Genomic DNA, 14541 nt, shown 5'->3' with positions numbered 1-14541 from the left:
GGGGAATGGCTACTTGCAGCTTACCTTTGCTCAGGTGTTACTTATGGGCTCTGTATACCACCCAGATTCATCCTGATAGCAAGCATTGGTGGTCAGGATGTGGTTCTTCCCTCAGTTCCTCCTATGTGGGCTTTCTACCAGTGGTTTCAAAGAAGAGCCAACCAACAGTAATGCAGAGAGACAGATAAACAGAGCTCCTGTCTTAATGTCACACATTAGTAGAACCAGCCCAACAGCAGAAGTCCCCAGCTTTCGTAAGGCTGTGGCATGATAATGTCTAAGCAGAAATATTTGCATGGTCTCCACTTACTATTTAATCCAACACCTCGGGCAAAATGTCAGGCTATTGTCTTGCAAAAGTGCAGAGTGATGTCAAGGGCCATAAAATTTCTTATACAAGCTTTCTCAATTCAGGCTCAGAAAAACACAAATAAAAACATGACTCATACTCTGACAGAGCAGCTGAGGCTCAGCCATTACTTTGAGCAGCTCATGAACAGGCATGTCCCTGCATATTCCTGTCCCTTTCATCTTGACTACGCAGGTCTTGTCCAAAACAAAAGTCAACAATTTTGCTTGCTACATAAGAAACCAGGGCCAGAGAGCCTGTTTCTTTCTCCACTCTTCTTAAAAACTTATCTCCAAAGGCTACCCATGGGTACAGCTTCACTTTGAAACACATGCAGACTGATAGGAGTAGAACAAAACATGGATTCATGTATTTTCCCACAGTTACTCAGCCTAGAAGTCTCTAGGGAGTTTCTTAAATACACATAAGCTGCACGTGCAGGTGCCCCCAGGGGAATGGAGAGGAACACAGATATCTCCTAGACAGAAAATTCTCAAGTACTTAGCCCTTTTATGGGCAGGCAGCAAAGGAAAGCTCCTCATACTAGGACAGCCATAATTCACATAGCCACCTCGCACTGTCTTCCCTCCCTACACAGAGTCTTCATTTTCCTGAGGGTATCATGCTCTTTAGCAGCATTTTGATTACTTTACCCATAAGATCTTGGTCTCACCTAGAGTTTCATCTAAACCAAATCTGGTTTGCACCTGGAAGTCATTCCCGTCAGAAGAGGTTTGGAGCCACACGGCAGAGGTTTGGAGCCACATGGCAGAGGTTGTGGTAGAGAGCAATCTCTAGAGAGTAAGTCATCCCATCCCAAACTAAAATCAGAATACAGCCTAGGAAGGTCCATTTCTATCCACCAGGTTCCTTTAATGCTTCTGGCAACCATCTTCTCTGACAAACAATCTCCACGAGAGAAGAAGCTCTAATTGGACCTAATTGGTCACAGTTGCTTTAGGGTGTTGCAGAGAAGTTTGTTGACACAAACCAACACTGCATGAACAGGTATGTCTGATGGTTCATATTGGATCAACACACTACAGGATGATGTGGCAATACCAAACAGGCTGGAGTCAGGCATGGGCACACCATTCACCATTAGCCAGAGCATCTGACAGAGATGATGTGCACACTCTTTCTTTACAGCCTGGCCTTATGTCAGCCACAGAAGGACAGACAGCCAATACCTGGTCCATTTCAGCATCTGCTGGTTCAAAAGAAATCACCTAGATCTTTTGGCATATTTAGAAAATCTGATTGAGAGATTTTCAGGAAATCAACACCACGTGTCATGTCCAAGAACTGTGAATTGGTTGAAGAGTCACAGCGTTAGATTTACTGTAGCTTTGGAATATGGCTACCAATTCTGCCTCAGGTCTTGTATCATCTATTTTCTGGAGTATCAAATTCAGCATTTAAAAGGAGTTTCAGTTAGAAAAGATGACACCAGCAGAGGTCAGCACATCACCACACTCAATCTCCCCTAATCTTATCTGGTAAAAAAAGGCGAACTTGTAGATGATGGAGGTTTTCTTAAATGGGGGAAGTGATTTAAAAGATATTTTTAAGCAACATCTTTTAAGAGGAATCAGCCTAGTCAGTAGATCATCCTGAGAATAATAACAGAAGAAGAATGAACAACAAAACTCCCTATTTTTAAAGGAAAAGAAAGAACTTTAGTGAACCTAGTATTTTTTGACATTAGTTCCTCCCTCACTCCTCAACCTCACAAACATTTAAAGCAGATGCTTAAAATAAATGAGAAGTTTATAAAGTTACCCTATGGGGTTTAAATTTTAAGAAAAGTCACTAACATAGCAGGAGACGTTCCTTATGAATGACAGTTCACCTTAAGACATTGTCTTCGCATCAACAAGCAACTGTACATGGAAATATGCAGTTGGAATGGATAAAGCCATTTTTAAGAGTAAACAAGAAGTTTGCTTTCTGCCCTATTGAGAAGCCCCTAGTGACAGACTGTAGAAAATAGCAACTCTTTCTCGGTGATCTGCTTCTTACAGAAAATCAAGAGCAAATTCCTAGTATAGCCACTCCAAAACCACCCCAGCAGCTTTGATGGCTGCCTGCTGAGCAGAGATCACCTACACTGAAGAAGTGGCAAGGAGCTGACTCAAGTTACTCCCACTCACACTTGTGAAAGTGGATGCAAACAGACATCATTGGCATTGGCATTGAGTGGGAGCAGGATGGAGCAACAGCAGCAGCAGCCAGAGGAGGAAAGATGAAGCCTGAAAGGCTTACTATCAGCTTTCCGGGGCACTAATTTTTGCCTGCCCTTCTTTCAGGAGTTACTCTCACTAATTCCAATTACTAACCCCTACTTCAGTCCCCATGTCACCAAAACCCACTAGGTGTTAGTAGAGTAGCAGGTAGCAGATGGGGTTCTGCTCCAAATCCCTCCAAATCTACTGGAGTTCTTAAACAATCCTGTTTGTGCCTCAGTTACCCAAGAGTGGAGATGATAACACTGATCTCTCTCTGGATCTTCCAGGAAGATGATCCTTGTGTATCTGTACCAAGCTTTCTTTAACGGGATACACTCAGAGAAGTTGTAGTGATAGAACAAGGAGTAATAGGTACAAATTGAAAGAGAGGAAATTTAGGCTAGATATTAGGAAGAAATTCTTTACTGTGAGGGTGCTGTGATACTGGAACAGGTTGCCCAGGGAGGATATGGATTTCCCAACCCTGGTAGAGCTCAAGTCCAGGTTGGATAAAGCCTCGGGTAACCTGGTCTAGTGGAAGGTGTCCCTGCCCATGGCAGGGACAGGGTTGGACTAGATGGTTTACAAGGTCCTTTCCAGCCTTTAACCCTTAACATTCTGTGGTGCTGCGATAAATTGTGGATGTCCCATTCACACTCGCAGTGTTCAAGACCAGGTTGGATGGGGCTTTGAGCAACCTCATCTAGAGGGAAGTGAGCCTGCCCATGGCAGGGGGATTGGAACTAGACGATCTTTAACGTCCCTTCCAACCCAAATTTTTCTATGATTCTATGATCAACTGTCGCTGTTGTCCTTTACACCTCACTCTTATACCATCAGTGTAATGAACATCATGAGATGCAGACAGGGTTATTAATCATGAAAACATAGAGCTCAAACAAACTCAATAATCCAGTACTTTAGGCAGCACAAACAGTCTACAGTCTTAGACAAATCTAATCTACAGCTATTTCTGCCCTTCACAAGTGGTACCTACAGTGGCAGAACAAAGAGTTAGCTGCTCTTTTGATGTGACATGGCTTTCCATAGTTCTCAAATCCTGTTGTCCTGCTGTAGGGAGAAATTACACAGATTTGATAATTTTGTGTTGGCTGTTGCTCACATCCTCATTGTCTTGCAGTACTAACTAACAAATAGTTTGTTTTATCAGTTGCTCAAACCTTTTCTGAAAGCAGAAATTAAGCTAGTGGCTGAATCATACCCCAATCTGCCTCTCTCCTTGTTTAAAGACAAGCACTGTTTTTTTCTTCATGAACCTTTCAAGACGTTACCTGCCCATCACACACTTCAAGTAAAACATTTGTATTCAATATTCCGTTATGAAAGTCTTTAATTTCTTCATAAGAAAACACATAATCCCTCACTGAATTGAAAAACTCTGATCTCTAAATTTTTCCTTTCCCATTCAAAGTTAATATCTTTACTGATATCACTGGGATGAACTATAAAACCTAGCAGTTGAAATTGATCATTCTTGTAAAGACCGAGGCAAAAAAAAGTTATTACGAAATTTTACCGTCTGAGTATCATCGAGCAATATCTTTTCCCCTCTGCTGAATAGCTGACTAATTCACCCTTCCTTTCACCTTCCCTCTGCTACAGCTGCACTTCTAAAATGATTTAAAATGATTTATACCTCTTGGCAGATGCATCTTGTTTTGAGCTTTGACTTTTTAAGATTTTGTTCCTATACCTTCATGTTATATTTATCACTCATTCCCAGTAGTCTGACCCAGTTTCTGCTTCCAGCTTGATTATTTCTTGTGTTTAAGGTTCATGGACAGTTCGTGCTTTAATCAAGCTGATCCCTTACTGCATTTTCTCTCTTTTCTTCACGGTGGGGTAGTATACACCTGTGGATGGATATTATGTTACTGTGTGTATTTTTTGTAAGGCACTAACACTTTAACAGCATTTTCCTTCACATGAGATCTTGCTTACCTGCTCTGTGAATTTATTGAAATCTACCTCCTATCCTCAGCTGCTATTCCTCCTTCTTCTCCTGAATGCTCATGGATCTTTTTTCTTATGGCCACTTTTCAGTGGACCTTCTAGCCTCAAATTCTCAACCATTCCTCACAATTGTCAATGAATATAAAAGTATCTCTATTTTGCTTGTTTACTTTACTTATTGAATCAGAAATATTTTTTCTAATGCAAACCAAAATTTTCCAAGCAATCTGCTATATTTCTTTCCCAGCAGATATTCTTCATTATCCCCAGTAACCTTGTACCAAATGTAAGGGTTCTTGCCATCTTTTTTTACCCCGTAGTTCTTTTCTATTTATGCTCCAAACCTTCTAAATAAGATTCAATTTAAAGCTATAACTTGCATTCAGAGACTGTGTTTGGGGAAATTTATGTCTAGTACGTGTTTTGTTTGAGAGGAACACAAAGGTCGGTTTCAGGACAGCTTCAGTCACTGACAGCACAACACAGAACACACGAGATTTTGAGTAAGGTCATTTCATGTGCTACTGATGCGGCATCAGAGAGTAAATATGACAGCAAGCAAGTCTAGATAGTCCATGTGCTTGCCCACAGCCAATCTGGGGTTTGCATACAGGGTCTGAACACTGGAAATCAGTGGATCTAGGAGTATGCCAGGCTGCTGGCTGCTCATGTATGTCCTCTTTAAACTCATGGTAACATCGATGAAGCACATGAAAGGCAGAATACTTGGGAGACATGCTACAGTAAAAGAAAGCCTTTTTGAATATGGCTGGACATCTCCCTGGAAACATGACATTTCTTAATATCAAAATCCCAAAATATACCAAGTCTAGGTAATTGTGTTAGCTTGAGCTCTATGAGCAGAAAGAACATTAAATATATATATGTATAACAATGTAAAAATAAGGTAAATCTATAACACTAAATGTTAATTCCATTTTATTTAAACAAGCATTGAGGATTTTTCAGTTCATAAAAATACAGTCTAAGAATAAAATAGTAATCTAATAATATTATATTTGTCATGTACCAGCATACAGGACAAATGTCCATAGCAGAGGCACGTGTGGAAGTTATCATTTCATGTTAAATAATTACTAGTCAAATATAATGCAAATGATAAAATGTAAAGCTTGCAAGCTGAAGTTAGGTCCTAAGCAGACTTCTTGCATGCAATAACATAAACAAGATATATGATGTAAAACTGGATTTTAATAGAATGAATTTAAAATTACCCCACTGCAGGTTTACCAGGGATCCACCTGTAAAGTGCCAATGGACAAGGTATTTCAAGGGAAGGCAGTAACACCTCTCAAGCAGAAGTCAATGATGAAGAGTCCTCCTTTCCTTATTATGTATGTAGCACAAATGGGTTTTATAGCAGAGCCCAGAAGAAGCCTTATTCTCCATTAGATCATACATAGGGCTTTGGATCATATATTAGCATTTCAGCTTTCATTTCACAAAGTGTTTAGGCATGTTGAATATTTTAAAAAAAATAATTAAAAATGTAACTTGATGTAATCAATATCTTGATTTCTCTCTGCATCTTTAAAGATCTTGAAGGAATATATTTGAAAAATACAAAATGGCCCATATGTCGTAATAAGGTCTTCTCTTCAGGAATGGTAAATCAGTGTTTTTGACCATCAACTTCTATGTTTTAGATAAATTAAATGAAGAAGATTTTTAAATCTTAGATACCTATAGGGGCATAAAACTTAAGAGAATATAGCAACCTGCACCATAAAACATAGAAACTTCACCAGCTAACTCTTTACAGTAAACACTTCTTGCAGGAAACAGAACAATGGGAAGGATGCAAGAGATGACCTAGTGTTTTCCAGAAACTACTTAAACCAGCTAACAGTAAATAACAGGTATATACACTTGTTTTAGTGATGTAAAGATTAGTTTGGTGCTAAAGTAATAGAACGCTTCAGACTAAAATGGCTCCTCCTGTACTGAGCGCAGGAAGCCTCTCCTTGCAAGTACCATCAGGAATTCATGAGAACTTAAGAGTTAAGTTAGCTTACACTTAATTAAGTTAGCTGAAGATGTCTTCCATCAGTAAGGATCTCCTTCCTTTAATTGCACTGATACCTTATGCCTTGCATCATTCTTCAGTTCCCTGTCATTGTGCAGCAAAGATTGTATGTACGTTTTTAACTTCTAGGTCATGGATGCTTGGTGCTATTGATTTCTGATACTCTAATGGTCATAGTGCAGGATTAGGGTTTGTCAGAATGACTACTGGGATTCACAGAGACTGTCTTTGCTGCATGTGTGAAAGGAGTGCACCGTAAGAATGCAGTGGGACCTATGTTATCAAGGTGAGAGTGGCTTTCCTGTTGTCATAGAGTGTCCCCTGGTCCTATTGTCAGGGGAAGTAATGGTTGTGAAACTGGTGTCTTTATATCAAATAAGTAAGAAGTCCTTCATCACAGTTTATGAGGCCTCTTCTTTGTCACACATAATAGGTGCTGATGAATCTCTCTTGGAACCAATTTTAATTGTGAGTACAGAGCACTGCTTAATTTTGAGCCATTATTGAAGGGCTCTGAAAGTCCTGAAAAGTGGTGTTATTCCATATTAAATGATTTGGAACACCTGTAGCATATCCAGCTCCTCACTCTTTTTGTAAAGCTCCCTGAATCACCCTAGTTCCTGAGACTGGCTTCCATCAGCTGCTGTACTCCCTCTGCACTAAGTAAAGTGCCCATCCCCATTGCTGCTACCAAAACCTCAGTAACCTTTCATTTTTTTTTTATTTATAGCTTAAACACAATAAAATAATGTCTTTTAGTGCCAAGAGTAAAAAGCAGAAGAGCAATATGGCTTTAAAATGGCTTTAAACTGTGGGTTTAGAATAGATATTAAGAGGAAATTGTTCACAGTGAGGGTGGTGAGGCACTGGAACAGGTTACCAAGAGAAGCTGTGGCTGCCCCATCCCTGAAAATATTCAAGGCCAGGTTGGCTGAGCATCTGAGCAACCAGGTCTAGTGGAAGGTTTGAAACTAGAGGGTCTTTACGGTCCTTTTCAATCCTAACTATTCTGTGAATCTATGATTCAATGTGTGACTATCTACCCAGAGAATCAGCAAGCAGAATTGCCCAAAAAAGCCATGTTGATAGATAAAACAGTTAAATACAGGAAAGGAAGCATAGGATTGAATAGCCAGAGTGTTGTAGCTTGTAGTAGCTTGTCCCTTGGATAGGTATTACAACAAAATATGTTCCTATATAATAAGGAGCAAAGTCATCCTTCTGTTCCTATACTCAGAACCACACATATTTTGCAAGTAAAGAGCTTAAGAAGCATAGTTGTTCTATAGGCAGGAAATCAAAAGAAGCACAGTTCTATCAGAAACTGACAATCTTGTCCCCAGCTTCTCCTCTGTCACAAGAGCCCCAACACTTCTCCACATCCCCAATGCATCCCAATGAAACACGAGAGCACTGCTGTTGTTATTCTAAACAAACATCTGCTGAGGCACCAGCCAGATCCTTCACTTTCTCTTAGCTGGGCCATTAGCCTGGACCTCCTTTCTACCCAGGCATTAGTATTCATTACAAGAGTGGTAACTTAACTGTCTTTGAAGCTTCTGCTTGTCTTCCATTTGGGATTGAGGTGGGTCAACAGACGCAAAATTTAACAGTGGCAACAGTTAGTACTTTTTTCTTTTAAAGGAGGCATAAAGTGTTCACTAAAACTCTTAAGGTTCCCTAAACACTTTTCTAATATCACAGATAACACAAACATAGAGTACACAGGTACATGCAGTTCAGAATGAAGGAGTATTTTAGCACTGTCTAGAGATGGTTACCCTCTGGTAATCTATCACTGGAAAATCTTGTTGTCTGGCTAGAATTAAAAATTATACCATTAAACATTTTCTTCCATTCTTTCTGACTATTCTATGTTATTCTCAGAGTTTTATCTCTGAGGCACATGAGAAAGTTTTGATGTTATACCCTCCAGCATTACTTGACTCTTTGGTACCTGATCTGTCTTATAGTCTGAGAGAAATGAAATTTTGCGTGAACAGAAACAATTATAAGAGATCTTCGACATTCCAAGGAGATTTTAGTAGAGATGGTCAGACGTATGTGATAAATATGGTTTATCATACCACACAGACGTATAAAAATAAAGGAACTATCCTTTATTTTTTCCCATGCAAAGAATTCTGCCTTTGTTTTATTTGAGATTTGGGGATTTGGTTGTGTCTAATGGCTAAGCATCTACCTGTTGGATCGGACTTCCTCAAGCAAATGAGTCAGCAATAGAAGGAAGAATGTGTTTTGAAGATGTCCAAAAAGACTTCCAATTTACCAAAAGTAAGTACTTAGTTATTGACATTACAAAATCTAAAAATTCATTTTCGTTAGAGTGGATCTCCCTCTGGAGGCCTTCAAAAGCACCTTTCTCCTACATCTAGAAAGGGAATTTATTTATTATAAAAATTTGTTTGTTTGTTTGTTTATTTATTTGGAGAGAGAGAGAGAGAGAGAGAGAGATATTGAGGGAATCACCAGGCACCTAGGATTAAGATACAAATGCTGGAGCTATATAAATGGGTCTCCATGCACTATCCTTGCTTTGGGAAAGCAGAATTAGTGAAAAGTTTTTAAGAGAAAATGAAAACAACAAGCTAGCCCCATTGTGGAACAAAATAATCTTCCACTGCTTTATTTCTAAACATTCTTGTCCCTAGAGGTATCAGTAAGAAAGCAAAAAATGACGGTAAAATTAATACATTTCCATTGTTAAAGGCTGATAAACGAAGTCCCTACTAAAGACAACAGTATTTACATATTCTCTGTCTGAGGGTTTGCAGAACTTCTCATTTCTACTCTCATCTCCATGTAAGAGAGCACCCTAAATTTTTCCTAATAAGTTCCCAAAGCTTTGTGTTAATGTTATAATACAAACAAGAAAGACAACTAACATGTTAGTCTGGCTAGTGTACGTGAGCAAAGAAAGGGCTGACAAAAAACCACAGTGCCTTGAGGCAATTTCTGCAGCAGAAAATAAATACTTGGCCTGAACTCAACTATACAGACATAATGTCAAAAATGAAGTAGCTCCTGTCTTTAAAGCCCCTGAGAGTCACTGGAAAGCTTCCCCAGACTTCAGATTACACTGTAATTTATTTTTCAGTGATTTTATAGTGAGCAAATCACTGAACTGACATTAAGGAAATGGAGTTGGTTTCCTGTTCCTGACAGAGATTATCTGTGAGACCCTGAATCAGTCATAATGCAGTAACCAAGAGCAGCCCTGCCAAGAAAGACTTGGGGGTGCTGGTGGATGAGAGGCTGGACATGAGCTGGCAATGTGTTCTCACAGCCCAGAAAGCCAGTCATGCCCTGGGCTGCATCAAAAGCAGCATGGCCAGTGGGTCAAGGAAGGGGATTCTGCCCCTCTACTCCGCACTCATGAGACCCCACCTGGTGTACCATATCCAGCTCTGGGGTCCCAGTGCAGAAGGGGCACAGAGCTGCTAGAGTGAGTTCAAAAGCGGGCCATGAAGATGATTAGAGGGATGGAGCACCTCTTCTATGAGAAAAAGGTGAGAGAATCGCAATTGTTCAGCCTAGAGAAGAGAAGGCTTTGTGGTGACCTTTTGCAGCCTTTCAGTACTTGAAGGGAGCCTAAAGGAGAGCTGGGGAGGAACTTTTTACAAGGGCATATAGTGATAGGACAAGGGGGAATGGCTTTGAACTGAAAGAGAGTAGGTTAAATTAGATATTAGGAAAAGAATCTCAACTGTGACGGCACTGAAGCACTGGAACAGGTTGCCCACAGTAAATGTGAAGTCCTGAACATACAAGAGAGAATACTGGTTTTTATAAATTGACACAGATATCCTGTAGTGACAGCACCTCTTACAGAGAATAACAAGAGTTACAGTTATCTAGAACATCCCAGGACAGAGTCCAGATAGCTGCTATTAAAAAGTCATAGACATAAAATTTAATAGGGAAAAAGAAGGCTATCACAACTTGTATAAGTCAAAAAACTTTAATTCCAAATGCTGTACTAATTTCCATTCCACCACAGTTTGATGTATTTCAAGAACGAAGTTAACCAGTGGCTGGTTTCTAACTGGGGGCTTGGACCAAATTTTCATGCAGTCAGATAGAGAATTTCACAACACCTGTCGATCACCAGTATATTTTTATATGCTTCACAAAGTGAGGACTTAACCATAGAATGGCTAACTGAGAACACTATTAGTTTAATATCATCTTATTCTACCTGTCCTGGTAGCAACATTTTTTACGGAAACAGGCCAGCCTATAAGAGGAAAGACATTGAACTTTGAACCTCTATTCACATGAAAATACTCTTGGAAAATGAAAAGCCACTTGCCCTATGAACAATTAACAGGATCACTGCATGACCTGTGGGGTGACTTTGGTCAGCAGATGGGCCTGACCATTTAAAGTCAGCTACTTTTTCTCTGCTCCCTCTCTCACTAGTAAAGAGGCCAACTTTACGCTTTCTATAATGAAGTAGATAATCAAAACAAGAAATAGATAAACATCATTATAGAAAAATTATTATATCTTCTTATCCATGATTAAGAAGTATTTTTACGTTTTTGCTACCCAAAGTCCCAGGCACAACAGTACAAGCCATGAAGCAAACCTTACATCCCTGTATTTACCAATTCCAGACCTGTGAGAGCACATGGGATGCAACAGCAATGTCAGCAAAGCTGTGATGTTTAACTAGCTTCAGTAACATCCAGGTTGCACTTATGAATATTTGGAGACCCTTGGTTTAGACTGAATAGGTTTTCTCAAAGACATGTCTTTTCAGAAAGGCAAGAAAAGGCAGTCAGGTTCTTCCCGGTTGAAAGCCGATTCCAAACACACACAAAAGCATGCAAGAGAAGTAAGATTTATCCAGCATAGTATAGGTTAAATATACATAAAACATAGTAAATACTTAGAAAAGCTTGTAAAAGGCAGGCTGTACAGACCACTCCCTTAAAAGGGAAGCCAGCTCCCATCAGTCTCTGCTATCTTGTTGACTAGCTGGTTTATGTTCTGACTGTGATCCACCAGTAGGTTGCCCCTTGCCAGCATCCTCCCTGTCATGCTTCTCACCATGTAGGGCTGACCCACACCAACCAAGTACTCAGCCACCCAGTAACCACCTCAGACTCTATCCTCAGCAAGGACTATAGATACCATACGGTTCCCTTCATGCACAAAAGGAATGAACCCAGTCCCTTCCTTCATGTTTTTGCCCTTTGCCTCAAGGCAAAGGGCCTTTACTTCGCTTTGGTTAACTGAGGCTGCAGAATAGCCCCAATATGGTTTTCATCACCACTTTGTTGGGGTTTTTTTAGAAAGTGAAATCACAAAACAGACACTTCTGAAATCTGAGGAGAAGAAAAGTAGTGGGCCTTTGGGTATCAGAGAGAAATTCATCTTCAAACCATCTGTAGCTTGAGAAGCTGCGCTACAAAGAAAGGGTTCCCAAAGCACTCAGACCTTGGAGTTTGAGAGTAGCACACACTGTGTCTCCCTTTAGAGATGGAGGAAGGAGTGGCTGGAAAATCGCAAACCAGCAACCCTGGCTTGCATGCTTGGGGAGGCTCTAGAAAAAAATTATGAGACTATTAAAGATTTCTCAAGTACAAATTGTTTCAAAATTATCTACTTTTCTGGCAGAGCAAAGAGCCTAGCAGATAGGCAATTTTGCAAATAATTGGGTATTTTTTATTAAACAAGGTATCTGCACTCACTTCCTACATTTTTTTTTTTTCAAATTAAAGGTTAGGACACTTGACTTGACTCCAAACATCCTGCCTTTGCAATCCTCTCCAGATGGGGTAAACAGGAAATCTTGCATAATTGTCAAGGTTCCTCATACCAGTTTGGCACTGAGGTGCTCTTATGAAGCCTCAGTAGATTAATTACTATTGGAATTATGATCAGGGAAAAAAACAACAGCCCAGATGTTGAGCAAATATAACGAGTTGAACATTTTATTTCTCAAGTTGTCTTTGTGCAGCTCTCTGGACTCATCTCTCTTCCAAGGCAAGGTAGGAGTGAGGCAGAGCAATGGGCCAAGACCCTTTATCCTGTTATACCAATTAACTGGTCAAATAGCATAGAAGTAAAGTGTTTGCTAATGGCCTAAAGTAATCATCTAGAGTAAGTGTCTGAAAAGTACCTAATGTGGATTTTACAGTAAACTTCAAGTAACTGTTTTGAAATAATGCATTTTGGAAAATCCTGTTCAATAGCCAAGCATATTCAATAGTACTTAGTGAATGCAGCTCCCTTCTCAGACCTCTGGATCTCACATTTCTTTCTAGACTGTGGCCCAGTTCAACCAGAGGGGCCAAATATACCACCTAACTTTTCCCTGTCACATCTACCTTTGAAATGGTTAGGACATTTTCCTGGGATGTGTGGTTTGGTCTGCCCTCTGCCTCATCAGAGCTCAGAACCAGATCTTGTGCTTGTCAGCAGTCCAGAAGTTTACCACATAAGATAGTTGGGCAATATGGATATTTTCAAAGAAAGAAATCAATCCAGCCTGGTTCTTTCAAAACTGCCAAGAGGGAGTTTTGAAAGAATCCCTCTCCTAACTAGGAAAGGGATTATGGTTTTGGAGAAAACAGCTAATTCTAGAGGTAAGCTGCATACACCTCCATGTAAACTGCATTTAACATTTCTGCACGGTTAACCATAATTCCTCTGCTCCTCCACTTACAGGTTATTTGGGGAGGTCATCCTTGTGACACAGTGAGTACTTTCTCCCTGCTCAAAGAGTCTGAGGGCTAGCTCAAGGCTTTGAATAACAGGGGTGTAAAGGTCAAATACCTCAGAGGAAGACACTGAAAGCTCTGGTCTGGTAGATGATGCATGTTATTGACTTCTTTGTAACATCATGAAGTGTCAGCATTAAGGATCTGAAAATGTATGATGTGCTGTGTACCTTTCCAGGCAGTAAGAAGATAGCAAATTCAATGCAAAGGCTAAATTTCACTGCCTATCTGCAGGTCTCAAGCATTCTCAAATACTGAAAGGATCACAGTGGTTCAGTGAATCCAGGATAGGGTTGGGTCATTATTTGAACAGCCTCTAAAAATACATCTTGATGTTGTGCTTTCTGGAGGAGACAAGGGGAGGATCTGAAGGTAAAAAGGAGGAAGGTACTTGAAACAGGAGAGGAATAGCACAAGAAGAAAGGGGAACAGGAAGGCGAAGCCAAGCATGCAATAAGAAGACATGTAAAGCAAAGGGAAGTCCATGTGCATGGGTGTAAATATGACCCCTGACAGGGTGACTCTACTGAGCATCCTTTTTTGTATCCTGGTAGCTCACACCCTGTTTGTGCACTGACTGTGTATGGTCAGTCAGTGTTTTCATGGTAATATCTGAATGCAGAGAAAAAACATCTGCAAGCATTCTTTTAAATATATTTGTGTAGTTGATTTTCAGCAGCCTAAATGGTGTCTTAGAGGACAGCCTGGAAAAAGGCTAACAAGGATCTAAAAATAGAACCTGGACACGACAGATAGGTCTGACCATCAAAAAAAAAAACCACCTCAGGGGGAGTCCCACAGCAAAAGAACAGTCCAGTTCAAGTCACCACTCTTAAAATGTTTATTAAAATCTGCCATATCATTGCTGGTACATCACTGTAAAATGAGGAGTCAGATTCCGCTTCGGAACTGCATAGACTTGAAAATCCAGAGCTAGTCATCAGAAAGTTCAACAAAACTGTGCTTCTGCATTAAGAGGTTTGTGGTAAGTCACAAAAGCTATCAAGCTGTAACACAGATTAACTTTACCTCTCTAACCTATTGCATCAAGCCATGGGCCCACAGAAGAAGTAATATCTTCAATTCCAAACAAGCACACTCCCAAATGTGGGCTTACAAATCCTCACACAGATAAATTCTGTAGTTCATTTGACTTCTCCTGGTCAGAGTTACTATAAGATGCAAGCATTT

General features: G+C 40.1%; 1 protein-coding gene across 1 annotated transcript in view; it reads right to left on the bottom strand.

Moving 5' to 3' along the window:
* Positions 1 to 10838: 10838 nt before the first annotated feature.
* The window catches only part of LOC103765010 (regucalcin), a 12960-nt gene continuing 9257 nt past the window's right edge, over positions 10839 to 14541 (bottom strand). The window contains exon 7 of the mRNA XM_029964778.1: positions 10839 to 10856. Within this exon, the coding sequence (XP_029820638.1) occupies positions 10839 to 10856 (18 nt within the window). The remainder of the gene's footprint in view (positions 10857 to 14541) is intronic.

The sequence above is a fragment of the Manacus vitellinus genome, unplaced genomic scaffold (genome assembly GCF_001715985.3).
Source record: "Manacus vitellinus isolate BGI_N305 unplaced genomic scaffold, ASM171598v3 scaffold_7_pilon, whole genome shotgun sequence".
In the NCBI taxonomy this organism is placed as follows: Eukaryota; Metazoa; Chordata; class Aves; order Passeriformes; family Pipridae; genus Manacus; species Manacus vitellinus.
Note: the sequence above shows the minus strand (reverse complement) of the source record. Positions and strands in the feature narration are given on the sequence as shown.